This window comes from Euleptes europaea, chromosome 6 (genome assembly GCF_029931775.1).
Source record: "Euleptes europaea isolate rEulEur1 chromosome 6, rEulEur1.hap1, whole genome shotgun sequence".
Taxonomy (NCBI): Eukaryota; Metazoa; Chordata; class Lepidosauria; order Squamata; family Sphaerodactylidae; genus Euleptes; species Euleptes europaea.
In genome coordinates, this window is record NC_079317.1 from 72,433,281 (window position 1) to 72,458,867 (window position 25,587).

The 25,587-nt window shown below is 42.7% G+C and overlaps 1 protein-coding gene across 1 annotated transcript in view; it reads left to right on the top strand.

The window, feature by feature from the left end:
* Positions 1-25,587, top strand: part of SLC6A5 (solute carrier family 6 member 5) — a 74,014-nt gene that overhangs the window by 40,897 nt on the left and 7,530 nt on the right. The window contains exons 10-13 of the mRNA XM_056851926.1: positions 4,248-4,360; positions 5,340-5,471; positions 6,151-6,250; positions 24,362-24,462. Of these exons, the coding sequence (XP_056707904.1) occupies positions 4,248-4,360; positions 5,340-5,471; positions 6,151-6,250; positions 24,362-24,462 (446 nt within the window). The remainder of the gene's footprint in view (positions 1-4,247; positions 4,361-5,339; positions 5,472-6,150; positions 6,251-24,361; positions 24,463-25,587) is intronic.

Here is a 25,587-nt window from a genome sequence, read left to right on the forward strand (position 1 = left end):
TGATTTCCAGACCTGAGAGATTCAGAGGTTACAGGGTGTGGCCCGCTTATATAGCTATCATATAGGCCAACACATGACTGTATGAAATCTTCTGATTAGTGCTCTGCTCTCTAAAGGCATGATGTAAGACACCTCTGAACATCCCAAATAATAATGTCAAAAAAATCCTGAGCAGTGGTTTAAAGTTAAAATCTGCAACAGCTCTTTTTGAAGCAAGGTGTACTTATATCACTTTATAAAGTCACCATATGTATGCTAATTAGTAATAATAATAATAATGGGTTAGAAAGGTTTTACAAATATGTTTTGTTGAATTCAGAAGAAGGAATTAAACTGGCTGGAATGCTTAGGGATTCAGTAATACTGCTAATGACTATGCCACCTGATAGTTAAGGCCGTTTTATGGGATATACCCACAGAAATTTCCAACAAGGGTCAAAGAAGATATATCATAAGATATGAGTTATACCATATTTCTGCAGTTATACCAGATTTCTACCATGGTGTTGTTTGACCTAATAATTGGTCCAAAGCAATGGCAATAGGACCTCCTTAACTGAAAATGTAGTTGAATACCTACGTGTTAACATGGAGAAATTGCACAGCAGAGAGTGAAATAATTATTGTAGATTTAAAATAGAATATACCACTGCTTCTCAAGGTAAACAAGCCCTGCCATCCTAAGCACTGGGTTTATCAAGGTGCAACTCTATTTAGGATGGCACTGAAGAGCTGTATCCTCAGAGTCCATTACATGATGGGATGAACAGGTACGTTGCTAGCATCTAAAGGATGAAAGGGATGGTTGAATAGTCTCAACATAATTCTGCTTTTTTCTCCTACCATGCTGTCAGTTCATCTCTTGATGGACATTATTTTTGCCTGTCCAATGGAGATTAATATACAGGCCCACTATCTGGGGATATTTCCATTTTCTTCAATTAAAATATCCCCAAGGGTATGATGAATGTTACAAACTCATTATTTTGACTCCTTAATTTAATTACCAGATTCAAGAAACTAGTGCAAACAGCCATCTTATCTATAGCAGCCAAGACAAATTCTTTAATCAGGAGATGAAAGCACGCTCATGAATATACAAGGTCCCCTAAGCTTTCCAACCCAGAAAAACTGCCAGTTAACAGCAGGTTTTAAAAAGAGCTCCTTGCATCTCACCAGAGCAATAAAATGTCTTAAACCAGCCATACTTTTCACGTTGGTTAAGGATTTCCCAAATATTTTGTGAAGTACATACTGAAATTAACTGTCCTGTCATAGAAATGTACCAGCATTATAACATTACAGTGCGGGGCAAACATTGAATGGCCAAAAAAAAAAAAAGCATGATAAATACAAGAGTGAAAGGATCAGCTGCCACTCAAAGAAGCATGACCTACATTTGGAGACCAATTGAACAAAGTTGTGGCATAAGAAGACTAGTTGCTAGACCAGTGATTCTTATCAAGGATTCAAGGGGACCACTATGGTGTTGACCATGGTGCTTCCGGGTAGGGCTGTTGAAAAAAATATATTCGGTAAAATTCAGATTCGGCAAAATTTGGCCCGTTTTCATTCAGGAAATGCCAAAGTCCGAACTCCCCCTATTCGGATTCATGGAATTCGGCATGAAGTTCGGCGTTCCGGAATAAATTCGGCCGAATAAAGCCATTTAAAGCACATTAGCGGCTTTCTGTGGCTCCGGGGGGGGGCATTTTTGGAGGTAGAGGTCCCAAACTTTCAGGGTAGCTTGGAGGGACCCTACTTGCAAGAACCCCCACGTTTGGTGAAGATTGGGTCAGGGGGTCCCAGGTTATGGGGTCTGAAAGGGGTCCCCCCATCCGCCCATTGGAATGAATGTTAGCAGGCAATCCTTAATGTGCATCTAGAGAGCGGCAAATCCAAGGCAAAACCTCCCATTGTTTCTCATTGGCTATTTATGCATGGGAGGTTTTGCTTTGGATTTTCCACTTTCTAGTTGCACAATTCCCCCAGCCAAATTCTCAAAACTCTGCATGGGAGCTTATGGTTGAGTTTTGAGAATTTGGATGGGGAAAATATGCATCTAGAGAGCGACAAATCCAAAGCAAAACCTCCCGTGCATAAATGGCCTCTCCCCCCCACCCCAGGCCACACAGCAACCCAAGACCACGCACATGCACCCCCACGGGGATCTCTTTCTCTCACACACAGACACACTCTCTCTCCCCCCCGGGCTGCGCAGCAACCTGGGACCACGCACCCCCCTCACAGGGATCTCTCTCACATACAGACACACTCTCTCCCCCCCCCGGGCTGCGCAGCAACCTGGGACCAAGCACCCCCCTCACAGGGATCTCTCTCTCACACACACAGACACACTCTCTTACTCTCACCGGGCCACACAGTGGCCGGGCTCACGCACTCATCAGCGACTGATTGGCCAGAAGAAGACCCAGCTTGGCCGCTGGAGAATGCTGATTCAGGGTCGCCGAATTTGTACAAATTTATCCAGCGTCCGCCTGAACTCATCGAGTTCGGCTCGTTGTTTTCCCGCCTTTTTTGACTTCAGTTCTACCCGAACTAGAAACCGCTGAATCGGGGGAAATTCGGCTGTTTTTCAGTTCGGATGGAACCAAATCGACCGTCTTACTTCCGGGTGCCCACTTACTTCTTGAGTCTTGGGGATACAACCCATGTGGTCTTCAATGGTACGGAAACAAATAGGGAGTATTGGCTCACTGTTTGCCAGCTGACAGACAAGCTACACAGTGAGCTTATCCTTGGTTTGGCCATAGACATAAACTTGGAAATTATTCCATGTGACCATGCAGAGAGCAAGCTTTCCTCTTTCTTTGGAAGCAGTGGACTTTTCCATGTGGTTTGTTCTGTGTTGGTTCTGATCCTATACTGCTTTGGTTTATCCTCTGCTTTCCACATGCATTTTGGTGCCTTTAGTCTTCACTTCATTACTTTGTTGCTGTTGTTGTTTTCCCTGGTTTTTTTTTTTTTTTGCCATTTCTTTTGAGACCACTCTTACCCCGATCTTTTTCTGGGATCTGGTTTTCAGTTGGCTTTTTCCTTGTGCATAATGTTTGTGCCTGTTTTCTTTGTCCTGCTGACTACACTCACCTCCACCCCACTTTTTGATGATTGGGCTGTGGTGGCCAAACCATTCCCTCCCCACCAACCTGAAGATAAGTAGTTTTGATTTCTTTTTTTTAAAGGCCCTAAAATATCAATATATCACTAGAGCATTGTAATAATAGCCTAGCAGGTTCACTGAATTCCTAGCTTTCATTAAAAAAATTAAGTCTCTAGCCTTTCCCTCATGGAAATATGCCTTTTTCCTTATATCTCCATGAGGGAAGGGGCTACAGACTTAATTAAAAAAATGAAAGCTTGAAATTCAGAGAGCCCACTAAGACAATGCTGTAGTGATATGTGATATTTTAAGTTCATTTAAAAAAGGGAGAGATGACATCACTGATGATAACATCACCCTTCCTTGTAAAGACTCATTATTGAAGGCATGTGTAGAAGAAAATAAATGGACTCCCCAACTATGAAAATGCACAGGGAGGGCTGATGTGTGGAAGAGCCATGCCCAAACTGATTCCAATGCTTGTGGATGTTTGGCTTGAAACCTCTCAACGTTTTGCAGAGCCTCACAGTATTTGGTGATGGTCCCACTCCCCTCGTCATTCAACCATTTTGTGGTGGTGCCCATTGCTCTTTCCTAAAATTCCAAGAATGCCCACAGGCTCAACAAGGTTGAGGATCCTTTTCAACATCACACAGCAATCTCTAATCAGCAGTGCCCAAATTTGTCACCTTTAAGTTAGGAGGGAAGGAGCTAAAGAAGGCAGAACTTGTGCTCACCTAAAGAAGAAGAGTTGGTTTTTATATGCCTACTTCTTCTTCCTTTTAAGGAGAATAAAACTGGCTTACACTCTCCTTCCCTTCCTCTCCCCACAACTGACACTTTAGGTGGGGCTAAGAGAGTTCAAAGAGAACTGTGACTAGCCCAAGGTTACCCAGCTGACTTCATGTGGGGGGGGGGGGGGAAACCAACCTGGTTCATAAGATCAGAGTCCACTGCTCTTAACTACTACACCATGCTGGCTCTACAATCTACATAATACTACAATCTACATGATACTGCATTTCCCACTTGCCAGTTTGGTCATAACTTTTGGTTCCTTGATAATGCAATAATTTGCGTTATTGATTGAAATAACAACAATTCTCTCTTGTTTTGCCACTTCTAGGTCCTGGGATTGCCTTTGTGGTTTATCCTGAAGCCTTAACCCGGCTTCCTCTTTCACCGTTCTGGGCTATCATCTTCTTCTTGATGCTTCTAACACTTGGCTTGGACACCATGGTAAACTTGCCTTTTTCGTCTTGTTCTCCATTAAAGGACCAGATATCATATCTTGGATTAAAACTTTAGTCTAGAACCCTACTTAGACAGAAGGCTTTCAGACAAATAATATCTGTTTTGAGTTTGGCCTTAGTGTCCAATTTTAGCATCAGAGTCCCATATTGATGTTATCTTTCAAAATCAAGCTGCAGCAGGAGAAAACCAGTCAGGGATGAATCTGGTAGATTACTCTGCATTAATGTTTATGAAACACTTTGCAGCTGTTTTAGGAAACAATGTGGAATACACCTGGTTGACTTTGACATGATACACCTCTGGACCTGAGTTGCAGGACTTTTACATCTGGGTATAGATCAGTGTGTTTGGAAGCTATATTAAGAATCCATGGGATACAATTTAGCGTCAAAAAAAAAAAGTCCACAATTTTTTTCTTCTAAAACTTTTCATGCTGATTTCCTTAGCATCATATCCAGTGGCACTCTTTTTCTTTTTAATTGTGTTCTATATAATATGACCTCAGCTCTCTGGGTACCTTTCCCAAAAGATTACTTATCCTGTGAAGCCCTGACATGGCACATACCTTGTTTCTTCCTATTTTCTGCACATAATAATTTGTATGATGTGGAATAATCTTTAAAAGTGCAAGGCAGGCATGATTTGACATGTGGAAGACCTTGTCTTGGGTCATGATGGGTAACTGTATTAGTCTGTCACTAATAGTAGAAAAGAGTAGGAGTCCAGTTGCACCTTAAAGACTAACCAACAAAAGCTCATACCCTGCCAGAAATTTTGTTAGTCTTTAAGGTGCTACTGGTCTCCTACTCTTGTCTTAGGTTGGAAGAGTAAATCTGATGACCTTCATAGATTCTACAGAATGAAAGTAGTTGTAGCAACAATACTGAATATATTTTCCATCAAAATTTGAATGTTTGCATATGGTTTTTGATAGCTTATGTTTTGTCTTTTTGATGTCCCCCAGTTTGCCACTATTGAAACTATAGTGACATCAGTTGCTGATGAGTTTCCAAAGTACTTACGAACTCACAAGCCTCTGTTCACTCTCGTATGCTGCATTTGCTTTTTCATCATGGGCTTTCCTATGATCACTCAGGTAAAAGCACTGTTATCTGAACATTACCGTGTAAAAATGTGTATGTGTTATGTCCTGTGATTACCCTATGAAGTAAGGCTCAATCTTAACAAAAAAATTTAAAGAAAATGTGGAGGTCAAAATAATTTAAGTAGATTAAGGTATGAAAGTAGATACTGCAGAATTTGACAAGAAGGCAGATGAGTGCATTCTTGCACCAGATTAACATTTCCATACCAAATCACCTCCCTTAGAATATTACTTTTCAGACCATTATTCAGTTCAATTTTTAAACTTCTCTTCCGTTATAAATGCTGTAATCCCCTTATGCAGTATATCTCCCCGGTATACAAAATACAGATGCTCAACAAACATATGTACCCACAATGTTACTGAGGTGGAGCTTATATAGTTAACCAGTTCACCCAAGTTAGCTTGGAAATCTGCATCATCCTACGAAAGGGTAAGGAGAATATTGTATCAATTGTGAGGCAAAATGTGTGATAGATTATATGCATATGAGCTCTGATTCTGATATGAAGCTGGACTGTTGCAGAGTTCCAGTTCATTGAAATGGCTTATTTAGGGGGAGGGCCCCCCAAAATGACTTAAATCTAGTCCTGCTGCAACCTCTCAATAGGGTTCCTTTATTTAGACAGGTTTTGACATTTCTGTTAGTAATGATTTGTTTTAATTTCAGGGTGGGATGTACATGTTGCAGCTCGTGGACACTTATGCAGCATCTTACTCTCTCGTTATAATAGCCATCTTTGAACTTGTTGGAATTTCATACGTTTATGGTAAGCGAAAAGATGTATCCTGTGTACATCAAACAGTAGATGTGCAAATGATGAGTGATACGTAACATCCTGAATGTTAATTTGGTATGATCATGAACAGTTCATATGCATCTGATGTTGAGGCAGAGTTTTCAGCATTAGAGATGTGTTGGCCAGGAGCATGAGCATAACTATGAGTCCCCCTCTTATTTCTATGGGACTTGGATGTCACATGACATCCATCTCCTATATCAGGAAACAAACACTAGCCTCAGAACCCAAGTTTTCCCTATCTCCTGTAATTAGATGGAATGATATCGTTTATTGGACCCCCGGCATTTGAATTTTACAGGACTCTGCTTTATATAAGAATGCTCAGGCTGCAGCATTCAGACATAACTGAGGCAACCAATCAGTTTTAATAATTTAACTTTCACCATGATATAAGAATGTAAGAAAATAGTGAACTACTTTGTTAGTGTGTTCCATATAATTCTACCATCTGTTAAGGAGAATGTTCCCTGGAGTACTTGCTTGGATATTCCTCCGTATGGCTCTTAGTATAAGCAATCTCTTTGACCCATTGGCTACATCTGGGAGGCTGCTTATGTGCAGATGACAGTAGGATAGTATCCTCTTCCCACAAACTCCAGACACCCTGAATCAGAAATTGACAGAATGGGCAAGCAGAAAAAGAACAGAGGGGTGTTCAGTTTTCCTTCTTCTGACTCCTCAGATGTGCTTTGGAGCACAGGCAGGATAATGCTGCTGTAGTTGGCTTCCTAGAGGCTCCTGGTTGTAGGGCTGTTGGAAAAAAAATTCTGTAAAATTTGGATTTGGCAAAATTCGGCCCATTTTAATTCGGGAAATGCCGAAGTCTGAACTCCCCCGATTCGGATCCATGGAATTCAGCGCCAAGTTCCGAGTTCGGGGAAAAATTCGGCCGCATAAAGCCATTAAAAACACATTCGTGCCTTTCTGTGGCTCCGGGGGGGCATTTTTGGGGGTAGAGGTCCGAAACTTTCAGGGTAGCTTGAGGGGACCCTTCTTGCAAGAACACCCAGGGTTTGTGAAGATTGGATCAGGGGGTCCCGAGTTATGGGGCCTGGAAGGGGTTGCCCCCCCCAAATCGCCCACAGGAATAAAGCTACTTAAAGCACATTGGCGGCATTCCGTGGCTCCAGGGGGCATTTTTGGAGGGTAGCTACCTCCAAAAATGCCCCCCGGAGCTGTGAAAAGCCACGAATGTGCATACGCACCCCCCCCATGGGGATCTCTCTCACACACAGACACTCTCTCTTTCTCTCCCTGGGCCGTGCAGCAGCTTGGCTCACACACTCAACCATGACTGATTGGCCAGAAGAAGACCCAGCGAGAGAATGCTGCTAGTTGCTTACTAACTGACGGTTATGCTGCTGATTCGGAGCCCCCAAATTTGCCGAATTTATTCGGTAATTGCCCCGAACTCACGGAATTCGGCTCTTCATTTTCCCGCCTTTTAAAAATTTGGTTCCATCTGAATTGAAAACCCCCAAATCGGGGAATATTTGGCTGTTTTTCGGTTTGGACGAACCGAATCAACAGCCCTACCTGGTTGGCCGCTGTGTGAACAGACTGCTGTACATGATGAACCTTGGTCTGATCCAGCATCTTCTTATGTTCTTATGTCTTGCGCTTGGATTATCTGACCCAAGTTCAATGCATTTTTTCCTGCTTCCCCACAGCATCATGGTGCATGTACCACGTGTCCAGATAGAGAGAGGAAGTAGGAGGAGAAGGTTGCAGAGTTCTTTCTGAGCAGTGCTTCCAGTGAAGGGGATGGGACATGGAAAGAAGGAGGAAGGAGAGGTTTAAAGAAAGTTTCTGCTCTTAAAGAAAGGTTTAAAGAAAGTTTCTGCTCTTAAAGAAAGAGCAGAAAGTTTCATACATTGCCTGATCCTGCAGCTGGAGAAGTTCAAAAATAGCAGGTGGGGTGGTGGTGGAGGGGAGTCCAAGTAAAAAAGAAAAGAGGTTTCTGTTCAGCAGTTTGTGGTGGAAGGGCAGTCCTTGAGGATCAGATTGAACCTAATTTCTCCCTTGCTAGCATGATATTTTAATCCTATTTTTCTTTGGGCATTTTATATTGGGGCCAAATCTCATTTGGAACCTTTCTGTCATAGAGTCAAAGTTCGAGAGTTTTGTCTGTGATTGGTGAGTTTTGGGGTGCTCTCTAATTGGAAGGATATCAGAATTCTTGATCTGATTGGAGGAGAGTCAGAATCCTGTCAGTTATTGATTGGTTTGGAATTTTGTAAAGGTAAAGTGGAAGAGCCCTGTGGCGCAGAGTGGTAAGTTGTAGTACTGCAGTCCAAGCTCTGCTCACGACCTGAGTTCGATCCTGATGGAAGTTGGTTTCAGGTAGCTGGCTCAAGGTTGACTCAGCCTTCTATCCTTCCAAGGTCAGTAAAATGAATTGCTGGGGGTAAAGTGTAGATGACTGGGGAAGGCAATGGCAAACTACCCCATAAACATAGCCTGCCTAGTAAATGTTGTGATGTGATGTCACCCCATGGGTCAGTAATGACCCGGTGCTTGCACAGGGGGCTATTTTTACCTGAAGTGAAAGATGACCAAAATTGGTCATAAGGAAAGAGGGAGGAATGATGGGTGCCAGGTGAGGCAATGGAAAAGTTAGGATTATTGAATTTCCTGGGTTCACACTAATCAAGTTACCTGAGTGACAAGCCTAATTAAGAAAGGTTAGGAGATGGCTGATGGCCCTGGCTTTTCTTGCAATTAGGTTTCTAGGGAACCTAATTCCCTAGATTCCTGGATGGCCCAAGAAGGCAGGTTATTCTTCTGGAAACCTCAGTCAATAATCATGGCCTGAACTTTGATGAGCTCTCAGGAAGCCAAAGGATAAAGCTGTTGGCAGGGGAATGTCCAGGCCCCGAGAAGAACCTGACTACTTCATCATGCATTTAGTAGGCTGGTTGCCTGTAGCCTGGTTCTCGTTTCTCAAAACATTGAACATGAATTTTTTCCTGCAACCTCAGACAGCATATGGTCTGAGAAATCATAGAGGTGACCTAAAAACATGGCTCCTGACCCAGGGCTGCTTTTGGTGTTACAACTGATCTCGGTGAAGTATAGCTGTGGACTTGTGTTATTTGATCCTGCTGAGCTACAACGTTTGCAAACCACCCTCTGACCATCCCCAGTGGTAGAAATGCAGCAGAAAACCAGCTGGCAGTTATCTTCTGGCAATCTGCTATAGTAGCACTGGGAGCGAGACATCTGGGGCCCACTACTTCAGTCCTTAGATTGAGATTCCGGGTGCCATTTAAGAACAAGTGAGAGATCAAGTAAAAGAGACCATATCACATGGGACAGAGGAGACTGCATCCTCTAAAACACTCCTGGTATGTCAGTATACACTTCCTCATGATTAACGATTCACGTTGTTAAAAAAAAGGAATTAAAAGATGCTAGAAACCATTTGATGCACATATCCTGTTTCCATGGAAACTAACTGAAGCCGCATCCGCCCTCATCCAAAAAAAGATATCCCAACTAAATTCATTGCTGACTGATCTGTGAGTCAGAAGAGGGGAGGGCAGGGCAGCTTATAGATTTTGTCGGGGCACGGTTTCCCTGCCTGTGCCTTTTAACGATTGTGACGACTATATTCCAAATCGCAGCACCAGATGTTGTTTATGAAATGGGTGATTTCATACTGCTGTATGTCTCAAGAAGGAAGCATTAAAGTGTCAGGCATCTCTCTTTACATCTTCCAGTTTTTGAGTTACTGTAAATGAATTGAATACTCACTGGATATATTGCCAGGCATTTCAACTTTTGAGGCCTGCTTGTAAGATTTGTATTGCCCCTTTGTGCTATTTTACTGTAATAGAAACACATTACAGTCCTAGCTGGAAGTGGAAAGAATTCTCGTAAAACAGCATCCTTACAAGTGATGAGAAATTTGTGCTTAGAGAGAATACAAACTGGCTTCTCTTTCTGACTCTTACCCAGGATTCCTGGCATTCTCTCCAGGATGCGCTAACCATTTCAACCAGCGTTGCTAAGGGACAGTCAGGTATTCTGGAATTGAAAGTCATGAATCCACTTTCACCTCTACCTTTATTCATATGCTCAAGCGATGAATCAAAAGCTAGAGCAGTTGGATGTGAGTCAGGGGCTACTGACACTTTCATCCTGAGACAAAGGATAAAACAACATGTGACAGAGTTGCTGTTTCTGGTGGGTAGATTTCACCGTTGCATTAACTGACCAGAGGGAGTCAAGAAGGGTCATCGCAGTTAAGGAGACGCCACCATCTCCTGCATTTTCAAAAAACCTTAACCCATCCTTACCCTCGCTCCAGTCTCCTGAATGACACTAAACACACGCTTGATCTTTGTCTTCTCTCTCCAACCTGGATTCTGCCCTTTGCGCACCATTGAAACTAGTCTTGCTAAAATCACAGGTGACTGATAAATCTAAAGTTCTGTCCCTCGGGTGTTTGTGCGCAGCGCTCCCTTACTGTGCAAAGTGCCCTTTCTGTGGCATTCCCATCATCAAATCCCCCCCCCCCCCACACACATACAGTGCTCTAAGCATGTGCTACATGAGACCAGACCAATATAGTGGGCCTTGTGCCCTATTATCTAGCTGAGGTTTATAGAATGCTTTGAAGGGCTGCGGTTGGCTGCAGATTCAGTTGGCATCCTAAGGTTGTGCCAGTACTTGAGAGGCAGGGTGGGATACCCCCTAATGGTGCTCAGTTGTGAGCCAGTACAGAGGTTATACCAACACAGCACCGGCAGGGATTCTCCAGATATGCTGGTGCATTTCCAGGATATGCTAGCATTGAGTTTAGTCACGATTCTAAAGCTTTTTGAGATGGGATTTAGGATTGGACATTTTGTACTCTCCATCACATTACTTTTTAAGAATCTATCCCCAAATTTCCTAGGGATAGTTCCCCCCACCCACCCCACAGTGCTGGATTATTTTTACTGTTTAAAAGCACTTTCAGATTCCTTACCAAAAACTGTTTTGTAGCATGAAGCCACCACCTCTTGTATATCCCTCAGGAGCCCAGTTAAACAACACCTTTTCTCTTTTTTTATGACAGCTGTTTATATATGAAAGCTACTTTCATGTCCCCTTTCACTTTTTCTCTAAGCTAAACACACCTAGTTCTGTCAGCATTTCTTCATCCTGCATTGCAAGCAGCAAGCATTCCCTGTTTATTTCTAGGAAAAAAGTTTGCAAACATCTGAATCTGTATCCATAACATGTTATTCACACATAAACTCTAGTGCTGTTTAATATATCCAAAGCAGCCCGAAGACTTAAGAAGTCAGCAACCTTTGGTGGTTCTGAACCTACTGCTCCTCAGTTTCATTGTGATCAAAAATCATGAGGGAGCAAAAAAAAAAAATCTATAATCTCCTTTCATACATTCATAATTTAAAATCTGTATTGTGTTCCCCTCACATAGTCATTTTTTCTAGACTAAAAAGCTACAAAGCTATATGAAATTACAATTTTTTTGTCCCAGCACGCTTCACTTAGCACTCATTCATGCTGACTCTTCTTTGCCATTTCTTTTGTTTATTCTGCTAGTTTGAAGAGTTCTCCACAGTCAATTTCAAATTTTGCCGTCCATCCATAATTTGCTGTCATTTGTAAGTTTGTCACTTCACTGGTCCCCACTAATTCCATATCATTCATTAAAAATTTAAATGGCAGGTTTCCTAATGCAAATCCCTGAGGAAATCCCACTGCTGGCTTCAATTCACTGTGAAAACTGTCGATTTAATCCTACTCACTGCTTCCTGTATTTGAAGGCTTTGGTTACTGAAAAGTAAGAATGCTGTGGTTGCTTCCTATAGTATGTTAAAAAAAAAAAAAGGTAAAGGTCCCCTGTGCAAGCACTGGGTCATTCCTGACCCATGGGGTGACGTCACATCCCAATGTTTTCTAGGCAGACTTTGTTTACGGGGTGGTTTGCCAGTGCCTTCCCCAGTTATCTTCCCTTTACCCCCAGTAAGCTGAGTACTCATTGTGCTATTTTTGTCTGGCCACTGAGTGGCAGAAACACAGCAAAATCTATGCCAAATTTTGCAAAGGGTTCAATAAACATACAGAAAAATTATCTGAGATAACAGGCACCCCACACAAAGAAGATCTTGTTTACAGGGTTATTAATAACATGTATTCAAATGTATTAATTTGAGGCCATTTTATAAATCACAAGACTGAACTCATTTCAGTCTTTACTCCCGAGCTGTTACAATATATTCCTGTTATTTTTGCTGGTAATCATAAGGGCTAACATATGTGTCTCTAAAGGGAAGCTGGCATAACTGTGGCTTTGTTGACGGCAAACCATAAGAATAGTTCTAAAAGTTGTGACTGCAATACTAAGAATTGGAAATCTGGGGTTGTAAATATATTATTTTGAATAGAATTCTGCTCTTTTTATTTCTCCCATTTTCATGAGCTGAAATCCCAAATGTCCTTTTCTTTGTAAATAAATGTGTACCTCTCTTGCTTTTATAACTCAGCTACATTTTACCATCAGAAGGGGACACATGAGAACAAGCACTCTCCTTTAGCTTCCATTCTGTGATTTTTATAACTCCTTGTGACATTTCCTTTTACAAATATGGAGGTGTAGATTTGGAGCAGAAACTGCCCTATTGGTGGGGTAACAGTGAGAAAAACCCTATATTTTATTAGCAGCCAGTTCTCAAAACCTCCATGGATTTCTCTTGTCTTAGCTGGCCCCCATTGGGCAACTGCTTGGTTGCCACACTAACAACTTAAGAGTTTCTGGAAGGTCAATATTTGTGAGTAGAGATCTGCAATAAAAAAATAAAAAAGCAGACTGGTCTAAGACAAAAATGCCTCAGAAAATGTGATGGTTGTAAATCAATGCAACTCAGACAATGTTTACCCGCAATTTATATCACAATACAATACATTTTTGAGATCTTTTGTGTTTGGTGGCAGATGGTGGCAGAGACCTAAGTGTTGTGAGAGAAGCATTACCTTTCTTGGGAATGCAGCCAGTGCAGCAAGCCAAAAAAAGAAATAAAAATGATTTTATTTTTAAAACCCCATGGACCTCCCCATACAATTCCATGGGGCTGTACTACGATTTTGCAGGCATATCTCCATGCCTGCAAAATGACGCTTTTTGAGCCCGAAAGGGATTAGGAAGCTGCCTAAAGGCAGCTCTGCCCCCGGGAACACCCCCCTGGACCCTGGCGCGGTGAGATACGCCGGGAAAATGCCAGCAGTGCCTGATGACCGTGTTGCCACCAATGTCTGGGGGGCAGTATAAGTTGCCTTATACTGGCATCCGTGCCAGCTTGCATGGCTCAAGTGGCATTGATGCCGGCATGAGGGTCTCACCGGCTCCTGAGAGGATCCGCCCCCTCTTCAGGAATGGGCTGCCCGAGTGTTCAAATGGGCAGTTGAAGTTTTTCATGGCGTGGAAGTAAATAACATCACCAGATAAATAACATCCCATTAACTCTTTGTTAAAGAGATAAAAGAGTTTTCTCCAGACCAGTTGGCAGATCATTTGATAGAGTAATAGTCTGTAACATTCTGCTATGCTTGAATTAAGTATTGAGCGATCCTTTTGGAGCACAGCTATACTTCAGAGTTTTTAAAAGTTTAAAATCAGTTCACTCTTCATGGTCGTCCACCACAGCTTGTCCAAGGAATCCTGGACATTGTAGTTTCCTGATTAGAGCTGCAGGCCTCTCACATTGCAACAGTTTTCAGGGCTTCTGAAGATGAAGCCATGATATCAGTTTCTTCAGTAGAGTTGCACTTGCTAAAACTCTTTTGAGGAAAATCAATGCTCTAAAGATAGGAGTAAGGGCTTGACTTAACGGTATTCTTCTAAGTGACCAAGTATTTTTTTTTTTTTAGCTTCCTACATCTCAAAGCAGAATTTTGTTTTTTTTATTGGCCCACTTCTCTTTTTTAAAAAACCACATTAAAATGCAATGAAGTGGTATAGTCCAAGATAAAAAATCATCATTCATTCCTCTTGTGAAAACAATCTTGGAATGGGCAGCTGTACTGGCATTTTTGTCTTGCTTCTCTTTTTCTTCACATTCTAATTTTAGCTAGATGCATTTCTCAAACAATCACCTGTGCTGCACGTGAGCAACACCTTGCTGTGTGTACTTTGCTTTAAAAAATAATAATAAGCAAGATGCTATAGTGACAGCTTGTATGGTGAAATAAGTCTGTCCTTGGCTCTTGTTATACGTTCTGCTCACTGAGATTTTTAAATCAGAGCGGGGGGAAAGCCCTCTGCACTCCAGTCATCCTTTCCAAAGATCATTTCATTAGTGCTGCACTACAATTAGGGTTGCCAACTGCCAGGTAGTAGCAGGAGATCTCCTGCTAATACAACTGATCTCCAGCCGATAGAGATCAGATCACCTGGAGAAAAATGGCCACTTTGGCAATTGGACTCTATGCCATTGAAGTCCCTCCCCCCCAAACCCCGCCCTTCTCAGGCTCCACCCCCAAAATATCCCGCAGATGGTGAAGAGGGACCTGGCAACCCTAACTACATTCCTCTCAGTGACAGGCGTGCCTTCTGTGGGCAATGTATACTAATGTCCTTTCACTATTTTCTCAGATGAGGAATGAATGATTGGAAAGCACAATTAGGATTTTGCATTGCCAGTAATAATTTCCTGCACAATCCTCATTAGCTTTGTTTGGAAATGCAGCACTTCTGAGCCTGTGAATGTTGGAGGCGACTGTGTTTCAGCTGTAAAGTAAATTGCTTTCATCCATATTTTTCCCCCTGCTAGCACAATCAAAACCAGCTTTATTTTCATGCTTCCTTAAGGGCACAATGAATTTTCAGGTAGCTCCTTTCCGCAGAAATGGCCACAGGAGAAGAAATGTAAAATTGTGTTGTTGCTAATTTGTACTTATGTTTTATATTTTTCTTCAGCTTGAAGTACGAGCAGCTGTGTGCCAAGTGCTCAGGGCAGTTAGGCATAGACAGATGGATCCTGTCCCCCCCAAAGCTAGATGCTAATCCCATCACAAATGTTCCCTTTTCCTTATGCCTATAATTCCCTTGCAGTTAGCCAACACTCGTCCTATGAAGTACTCCCTGAAAACCAATCACATGACTCCTCATATAAATCCCGCTTAGCTTCACTCGCCCTTGCTCCTCCCAATATTACCTGTTTCCAAGGATGAAGGCAAACTCATTTTCTCACTGCCTCCCCTTGCTCTCCTAGTTTGATTTACTAGTGTATTTGTACTCCATGATGAGAAGAAGCATCCGTCAGATCTAGTGCAGTGGTTCCCAAACCGGGGGCTCGGGACCCCTGGCGGGCCCCACAAAGTTATTTCAAGGGGTCCGCAAAAACATATGTGCACTAAGAATTGTCATTTTGATCTTTTTGTCATTATGTATTTTCTCAAACAACAGATACTAATAGTGCAACTACTATTATGTAAGGGGGGGTGTCTGCAGAAATTGTTGGTGTTAGAAAGGGGTCCCCATACTCAAAAAGGTTGGGAACTACTGGTATAGAGGAAGGGCAAAGAAGAGCATGGAAGATTTAAGATTCCAGTGGTCCTAAAATGTCTAGTGTCAGAAATAATAATTGTCACATCTCTTTCCTGAGGAGCTTCTTAATCACTTTTATGACTCTTTTTACCACAATATATTTGTCAGTGTCTAAAGAAGTTCTCGGAAATAACTCTAAAGATTGCTTTCCGTCTCCCTCACAGCACTTCTGAATACAAAAGTGTACAACAGCCATTTTAAAATCAAGTGTGCATTCTGATCAATGTGGGTGTAATTTCCAAACATGGAAATTCAAGTACCGTGTTTAACACTAGTTATGATAATGCTGTAAAGTGCCTCATTGTTAACAAGGCAGCTGCTTTTCATACCAGCCTCATCACTGTGAGCTATGAAAGAGTAGTTTTTATTTTATTGAGGGACTGGGTGGGATGCAGGGATGTGATTTTAAGCACAATTAAATTACTAATTCTGTACAGATTAATGGTAGTTGAAATTCTCCAGCAGCTACTCAGGGCATATTCTTTTTATACCAGTTTAATGCCAGTTAACTGTTACCGTTTCCGCAAGAGAATTCTGGGAATTGTGGAAATGTTGAGACTTCCCTGTTAGAGATTCTTAGCCCCTTCTAAGAACATAAGGTTAGAATCTATGATGTATGGATATCTTTACAGCTCCATCGGATGAAGTAATTGCTCAGAAGTAATTTCCACGGGCTAGATTTCCTGTTCACCTTACAAAAGTCTAGTCTGGGAAAATCTGCACTTTCAAACTGTAAGCATCAAATGCCTCAAGCAGTTATTGCAGAGGAATGTATGTGAGCATTCCAAGTAAATTATTAAAGATATATGCATTATTTGAAGTTTCGTATCAGAATAGGGTTGCCAGGTCCCCCCTCACCACCAGTGGGGGATAGGGGAGTAGGGTTGCCACACCCAGGCTGGGAAACTCCTGGAGATTTGGGGGCGGAGCCTGGGAAGGACAGGGACCTCAAGGGGATACAATGCCATGGAGCCCACCTTTCAAAGCATCCATTTTCTCCAGAACTGATCTCTACTCCGAGGGATGCCCAGGTCACACCTGGAGGCTGGCATCCCTGTATCAGAAGCTAGACAGTCTGCTGAATAAACAGAAGAGTAAAGTTGACTTGACAGTGGCTTTACTCATGCAGTTTTAGTTTTCAGAAATATACAGTACCAGCTGAAGCAGGTCTGCTCAGACTCCTACGTAGGTTTATTCAATGCGGCTTACTCCCAGGAAAATGTCCTTAGGATGATACTGATATTTAGTCCTTTACCCCCATGGTGATCCTCACCATACAGAAAAAATGCATACGTGAAAGAATATACTATGGCTATTTTTGATATGCTTCTGTGTAGCACAATAGTGTATTTTTATAAGTGTGTAACATGTAGGTGTGCTATTCAGGGTCATCGTGGGACTTGCCTTCACACGTAGGGCATTAACGCATGGGCAGAATATTCCTGGTTCGCTCCTCTGTTATCCCACAATATTTTAATCCCACAATATTTAAGTCTGGATAATCAAACGCATGACGCCAGCCTATCCCACATTAAGTCTGAAACAAGTAGCTGCTGGAGGCTCCCCGTGCATTTGAACCAACCATATAATGTGGGATAGTTCGCAGTGCGGGATAGCAGGGGAGTGACATCGCCCAAGGATTGGCTGAGGGGTTATCCAATCAAAGGGCGATTCTCCCCCTTTTTTTCTTGGAACACCAGCGTTCCGGTATACCATCGTCTCAACCTGTTAAGCATTGATCTTCTCAGGCATAAAATGGCTTTTTGGAGTGGGGCAGTGGAATGCATACTAGAGTGAGGGAGGTGCGTTGGTGCTACTGAAAAAAAGATGTGGGTATTTTTTTGCTGAGATGTTAGAAAACCGGCAATCTGGTGAAGCTAGCATACCTCAGAAGTTTACAGGCATTGCAAACGAACTCACTAGTAGAAGCTGGTGTGGATGACAGGATGGATTGTGCTAGTCCCATGGGCTGTCATTCCAGTCCCAGAGCTCTGGGTTTAGAGATCTTACTGGAAAATCCATTCCACATTTTCTTTGCAACTCTGTTTGTGCTGTAATGTATTTCAATGGAGCTCATGCAAGGCAATTAGCAATCCAGGCTCCTTCAATAGGCTATGCATCCTCTCCCATTGTTTCTAATCGGCTAGCCTGTCATTCATTTTAGTGCATCCCGACTTCACCTCTTTGCTTCGTGGCCAGCCCAGAGGAGAGGGGAAGGAAAGCCTTGTACATTTTTCAGCGTGCCACTTCAGAGGCTCGCAACAGCACAGCAGATGGGAACGCGTTGATCAGATTGACGGACCATGTTTTGCTTCCACCCAAAGCTGGAAAGTTGTGCCTTTTCCTTCCGAGTGTAAATAAAGCTGTGTTGTGAGGGCGAGGCAACAAAACTGGCTGGGCTTATTCAAAACAGGACAAAATGGGCATTTTAATTAAAAAGACGGGACGGCCAGGAAATGTGACAAAAACCGGGTCAGCCTATACAAAAGGAAGGTAGGACAGGACTGTGCTTCAGCTGCCATTTGCCTTGGGGTGGGGGCTCAGTCCCCCCTCGCAAGTTCGGGGGGGGCTCGAGGGCTTGAGCCCCCCCCCCAAGTTTACGCCTATGTGAGGGAGACCAGTAAGGGGCGTGTCCTTGAACGAAAGGAGGTTAGTAACGGGCTAGTCATGTGATTACACGCACGTCGGCGTTCCAGTAATGTAGCGAAATTTAAAAAAGTAGCGGTTTAGCACTGAAAAGATCGCTAGAAAACCCGTTTTTTTTTGCCTTAATTCGCGACTAAGGTGGGTCCGATGCGCAGCACTTGGACGGTCGTGCGTGTGGACCACAGAGATTCGCTACTATTAAGGCACAAAAGCGAGACAAATTGGCCGTGCGTTAAGCCCCGTAGTCTCTCTGAATATTCAGCATTATGCAGAGACAAGAAACTCCACAACCCATGAATGAGACTGTTGTAATATTCTGAAGTAAATTCTGCAAGTACTTCCTTCAGCTTTAGCAGCATCACTGGCAGAGAGCCAGTTTGATATAATGGTTTGAGTGTCAAGACATAGCGATGTAAAATTTCTGGAAATTTTGAGGCCATGGGGAAAAAACAAGCAAACCACTTTTCCCTCCTGCTTTTTTCCCCTGGAAAAACAAGAAATTTGGGGGGAATTGAAATATATGCAATGCTTACTGTAATATCAAACCTAAACTAATTTTACTGCAAGGTGTAGCAGTGAAGCTGTTGGACCAGGACCTTGGAAGGTAAAGAGGTAAAGGTCCCCTGCACAAGCACCGGGTCATTCCTGACCCATGGGGTGACGTCACATCCCGACGTTTCCTAGGCAGACTTTGTTTGCGGGGTGGTTTGCCAGTGCCTTCCCCAGTCAACTTCCCTTTACCCCCAGCAAGCTGGGGACTCAGTTTACCGACCTCGAAAGGATGGAAAGCTGAGTCAACCTTGAGCCAGAAACCTGAAACCGACTTCTGTTGGGATCGAACTCAGGTCGTGAGTAGAGCTTTTGACTGCAGTACTGCAGCTTACCACTCTGCGCCATGGGGCAGGTTTACATCCCCACTCATGCCATGGAAGCTTGCTGGGTGAACTTGGGCCAGTCACAAACTTTTAGCCCTGACTCTGGTCAGTATTTGCATGGGAGACCAATGAATACCAGAGTTACTATGCAGAGGCTGGCAATGGCAAACCACCTCTGAATGTCTCTTGCCTTGAAAACCCAGTGGGGTCGCCATAAGTCAGCTCTGACTTCATGGCAAACTCCCCTCCCCATAAAATACATCATTTACAATTAGCATATACAATTACAATATTTTATGTATTTATGGAATTTAAAAGTTATACATGTCTTAGTTTTATACAAGCAAAATTGAAAATATACCCAATATACCCAATACTTGAGAGAAAACTGCAAGCTGATGCACCCAATGCTATCGTAGCACAGAGACCTTAATTTTTTCTATATGGTTAGAGAGAGCTAAGCGCTCAATGAAATGTTCAGTTTTCCTCTGAGGCTTTGATGCAGTTTCTGCCCCACCTCCTTTTGGTCTTTTTTCTCCTTCCTGCAAAGTAGGGCAGTTTTTACCCAACCTGTGGGTAAATGTGTCAAATTTGGTTTGAGGGAGAGGTGAAAAGGTCAGCCATGCCAGATCAAGAGCATGAAGCTATTGAGAAGCAATAGAAGTCCTGCATGCTCCCCTCATGAAGAGTAGGTATTCTTCAAGGGGCAGAAATGCTTCTTGGATTTAAGAGCTGTATATGTCTACAGCACGCCCACCTTGCTTTAAAAGCATTTCACTCATTCTACCAGAGAAAATATTTCATAGGAGTTTTTTTCAATACTCCCCAAAATGTCCAATCTTTCCATTAAAAAAACTGAAAAAAGTCCTAGGAAAAAAGGGAAACCCCCCCCCCCCAGCAACTTTCCTCTCCTGGGCCTTCACATCTCTAGTCAGTCTAGAACCAAGGTGACCTTGGTTCAAAACCTTACTCAGCCAAGTAGCTCAGCCAAGGAGCTTTGGCCAGTCACTCTCTCAGCCTAAGTTACCTCACAGGGTTTTTGTGAGGATGAAGGGAAAGGAACCTGTATGCTGCCTTGAGCCCTTTGGGAAAAGGACTGGTTTAAAACAAACAAACAAACAAACAAACAAAAAGCTCTTGTACTAGATAGTGTTGCATAACGTTTGTGCCAAATCTTTCTGTTATATTTTTTTAATTTCCTGTCATTCAAAGTTTAAGCCCTCCAGTTTAAGCTCCTGTTCTGTATCGTTTCTCACATACGGGTTTAGCCTGGGGTGTGAGTGACTAATATGATAAGGGTGCTTGTTATCAAGGCCCTACAAAGCTAAACATTAGGCACCAAACATAGCGCACCTAAGTCATTAGTGAAAGGGCTAGCAATGACCACAATACTAAAGCTCAAAGATAATTGCAACAAGCTTGTAAGTTTTTTCCCCCAGGGCTTTCCTTGGTGGTTCAATGTTGATACTTAGGATTTATTAGGGCAGAGTTAATAGGGGAACTTAATGTCTGGAGATAGTTCTGTGACAGCTGTTTCAGACACATGATGTTTCAGTTGTTTGAGTACTAACTGATAAATTTGACTGTGGGTGAAAACGCATGGTCGCTTTAGCCTCCTTTATTCCCTGTTTCAGCCAGGATTCAGCCAGGATCAAATGCATGCGTTTTGCCGAACGTGCATTCGATCCTGGCTAAATCCTAGCTGAAACAGGGAATAAAGGAAGCTAAAGCGACCATGTGTTTTCACGCTGTGTGTGTGTGTGTGTGTGTGTTGTGTGTGTGTGTGTGTGCGAGAGAGAGAGAGAGAGAGAGAGAGAGAGAGAGAGAGAGAGAGAGAGAGAGAGAGAGAGAGAGAGAGAGAACTGATCCATGAGCAGAAGGCATATAACTTCTGCCATATTGCTGCTGCTGGTTAATCCACATCATTAAAAACCCCATCCACATGCTACAGTCAACGCAACAGGGTGGAAAGGATTCTGTGTCCTTTGAATGGTAGGAGAATCCTGTTGTTGTTTTTTTCACAGAGGGAGGCTAAAAAGCCGAAATGCACATCACAGAGAAAAATCAGCCTTGATACCTCCTTTCCTGTCACTTCCACAGAAGCAGTGAAGTGACACATTTTATTTTGCATTGAGGTGGGATGGTTTTGTTCTTGGAGAGTGAATAATTAATAGCCCTGGCAGTGCTTCAGCATTGCGGGGCTTCCGCTAGAAAACATCTATTACTGAACAGAGGTGGTTTACTTAGTGGTAGAAAGGCGAGAGGAATGACAATGAGAAACCAAGGAAAAGAAATCACTCAGGCTAATTCTTACTCGGTGCAAAGTGGTGTTGCGCTGCTGCACACAACAAGCCTGACCCCCCCCCCCAAAAGTTGCTCCAGTATAATATTTGTCCCTTGATAAATCAGACTGACGGCAACTGCTGTATGCATAGAACTGGCTCAACAAACCAGATAATGTGGCCACTTTGTGAAGGCCTGGCAAACAGAAGAGTCAATGAACTGAAATAATGTGGGAATTAATGTCAGAGGAAACAATTCTGTTTAAACAATGCCCAGACGGTTTCACTTAATAATTTTTATTTGTATGCTGTTTAATGGTTTAACATATAATTTGATTCCTTGATAACAGAGGAAAATAAATGTTGGTATTAAGGTTCTTTTCCTAAGCGCTTTGCTCCTGTTCTCATCAGCACTGAAAGGAACCCAACTTTAATACTGAGGCCCAAGCCAGAATCCAGGAGATTTTTGCCTTGTAATATTGATTGGCTCATGGAGGGATTTCATTGAGAAACACCTAGGGTTGCCAGCTCCTGGTTGGGAAATAACTGGAGATTTTGGGGGCGGAGCCTGAGGAGGGTGGGGTTTGAAGAGGGGAGGGACTTCAATTAGAGTCTAATTGCCAAAGTGGCCATTTTCTCCAGGTGAACGGATAGTTGTAATAGCGGGAGATCTCCAGCCTCCGCGTGGAAGTTGGCAACCTTAGAAACACCAAATAATATTTTGGCTTCGGGGAAGGAAGCCAACAGAGGCAGAGCCCCTGGACAGCTGAGTAGAGGGTTCTAACAAGAGGTTTACTCTGCACAGAACCTCCTACAACCTGTTTTGGCTCTTGGTCCACAGTTACTAGCTTGAGTTAAATATCTGCATTAAAGTTGCAGTATGAAAATATAAAAGAATAAACAGGGGGGAAAAGACAGGATGCATTTGTAGTGTGTCAGTCGCTGTCAAGATCAGGTGGGACTCAGTCCAGTTAGCCCAGCCTACTTGGGCAAGAAGCTGAAATGGTTAGGCCTCAGGCAGGCAGTGAGGGTCATGGGCAAACAGGGTATCATGCCTGATAAGCAGTCAATAGGGCTGGAGGCGTGACTGAGGGTAGACAGAGGCCCCTTTCACATTGCCATTCTAAACTGGCTGTTGGCCCAATTCCAAGTAAAGCGACATTGGGACGGGGGTTACAGTGTATTTAAATCCATTTATGAGCGGTGACTGAAGTATTCTGGCCATTTCAAACCATGTCACTTTTTTGCGGCTTGTTTTTTTTTTTTTTTTTCATTTTGTGTGTGTGTGTGGAATATTCCAACTTTTGCACTATAGACCAATATCTCAATTCAGTGCTATATTGCCATCATTCATCTGAATGCTAGTAATATAGTGCTGAATAGTTATATTGATCTAGCGCTATTGCGCAAAAGTGAGAATGTTTTAAAAAAGCCAAAAAGAGTGCGCTGTAAAAAAAAAAAAAAGGCAGGAAAAAGTGGCACTTTCAGAAGTGCCTCCAACATTTCAAACACCAAACTGCACACTACAGTGATTCAGAAGGGCAAAGAAGACCTGAAAACAGAAGAAAGCCGTTTTTTTTTTTTAATCGGCTTAGCCCTGCTTTGTGAATGGGACACAACAAGCTGCTTTGTGTGTAAAAGTAAAAAAGCACACAAAACTATTAGCACCCGGGCACCTTTTGAAAGGGGCCCTAATGTTAAAATCCCATAAACAGGCAGTGTAAACCAAATACTCTCACATCAAGCAAGGTGTTAGGGCTGATGAGCCAAGTCAGAGGCATAGATAGCCTCCACCCTACCTGTTTTGCTCACTCAAAGTTCTAAACAGAGGTATACCTTTCTAAGCCCATTTTCTTCAGTTGGAAGGGTATAACTGTCTAGGATTGCTTTGTCAGTCACCCAGCTCTGCTGGGGTGACCTAAGACACAGTTCCCTGGGGAATGGGGCTGAGTCTCTTTTCGGGCTTCGACTTACCTGTGGCTGTTGGCGACTCAGGGAGGAAGGCACTAAGCCTTGGGATAGAAACTCCTGGAACCACATGGAAACAAAAACTGAGACACCTGAGAAATTCTCAAATTGAAAAAGAAAAAAATCCTAATAATTTACCGATGGGAAACTTATGAAACCACTTCCGCAACAACCCGCCACAAAAAGGTAGGTTAGAAGCATTAGCCTGATTTCTTTAATACTAATGCAAACACTAACAACTCATCTTTAACAGAGAGGTGTTTTAACAATATGGTTCAGATTTTTAAAGCTTTGTTTTCAAGAGAGCAACCCAGGAAATAATGCTGTTGTGCAACCTCTACTTGCTTAGGTGAAGCTTGCATAGACTTTCATCACAAGAAAAACAGTGCCTGGCTTTAAGGATTCAAGATAAAAATGGGAAAAATAAGTATATAGCACTGTATCTGTAATAATTAAAGTGGCATTCTTTGCATCCCAGGATGTTAAGAAAACAGCTTTCTGAAATATGCTTAGTAAGTATGTAAAATACCATTTTGGGAAGTAAATAATTTATTAGAATGGCTTTCCATATAATACTCTGCATTGTATCACATGAATAGAATATCTTTTAAGGAGTTAGACTGACAAGTCAGGAGTGTCTCTTCCCATAATTAGACACAAGGGAGATCGCTGTTGCTGTTTTGTAAGCTGCAGCCTGGTCTCTTTTGCATTTTTAAAACTTAATTTCCATGTGTTTATTTTACAGGCTTGCAAAGATTTTGCGAAGACATCGAGATGATGATTGGATTCCAGCCAAGCAAATTCTGGAGGGTCTGTTGGGCATTTGTGACCCCAACTATTTTAACAGTAAGGATTCAGGGAGTGGGGAGAGGAGGAGGGATGGGGGTCCTGGAGCATCTGCCTTTTCCCAGTGTTCTTCCTGCTAAGGATGCATTAGCAGCCACAGTAGCTGTTGAATAACACTAAAAACGGTAAAGGTAGTCCCCTGTGCAAGCACCAAGTAATTACTGACCCATGGGATAATGTCACAACCAACGTTTCCTAGGTAGACTATGTTTACGGGGTGGTTTGCCATTGCCTTCCCCAGTTGTCCACACTTAAACAACCTGAGCTTGAGCTTAGGTCCTCAGGAGAGCTTGTGCTTCATATTCAGATACTTGGCAAGACCCTAAATGAAATAAGGCCTTTGCTGTAGTGGTACTGGGGTTGCCAACCTCCAGGTGGTGGCTGGAGATCTCCTGCTATTACAACGGATCTCCAGACGATAGAGTTCTGTTCACCTGGAGAAAATGGCTGCTTTGGCAATTGGACTCTATGGCAGTGAAGTCCCTCCCTAAACCCCGCCCTCCTCAGGCTCTGCCCCAAAAACCTCCTGCCAGTGGTGAAGAGGGACCTGGCAACCCTAAGTGGCGAAGAGGGACCTGGTAACCCCAAGATTCTAGAATTTCCTTCCTTGTGAGGTTTCTTTGTGAGCCTTCCAATATTGGCTAAGCCAACTCGGTTTAGGCATGCTTTTGGAGTGAATTCTGATTTCTATAGTGTACTGCTGAATTGACCTCTTGGTGGCTTATTTATTTTGTTGTTGTTGTTTTTGGGATGTGTGTGATTTTTATCAACTTTTTAAAACATTCTGCTCATTTTAAAGCATTTTATTGATGTAATTCATGTTGCTGATTAATTATAACACTTTTGCAGTTGCAAGCCACTTTAAGGGTTCTGTAACCAAAAATTGGGGTAGAAGTTTTTTAACCAGTAAATAAATAAAACAAAATGTTTTATTTATCAGTGATAGCTTGGGAGTCTTTTCAGTATGAGAGGAATGCTGCCATCTTTCTTAGAAATTATACCATATTGAGAGTGGGTGGAGCAATCCAATGCCAAGGGCTCCTTTCTCCTGGAAACATTTCTCTCTTAATCAGGTTTTCTGAAGGTGAGCCGTTGCAGCAAACTGTTCTTGGCTAGCTTTCTTTT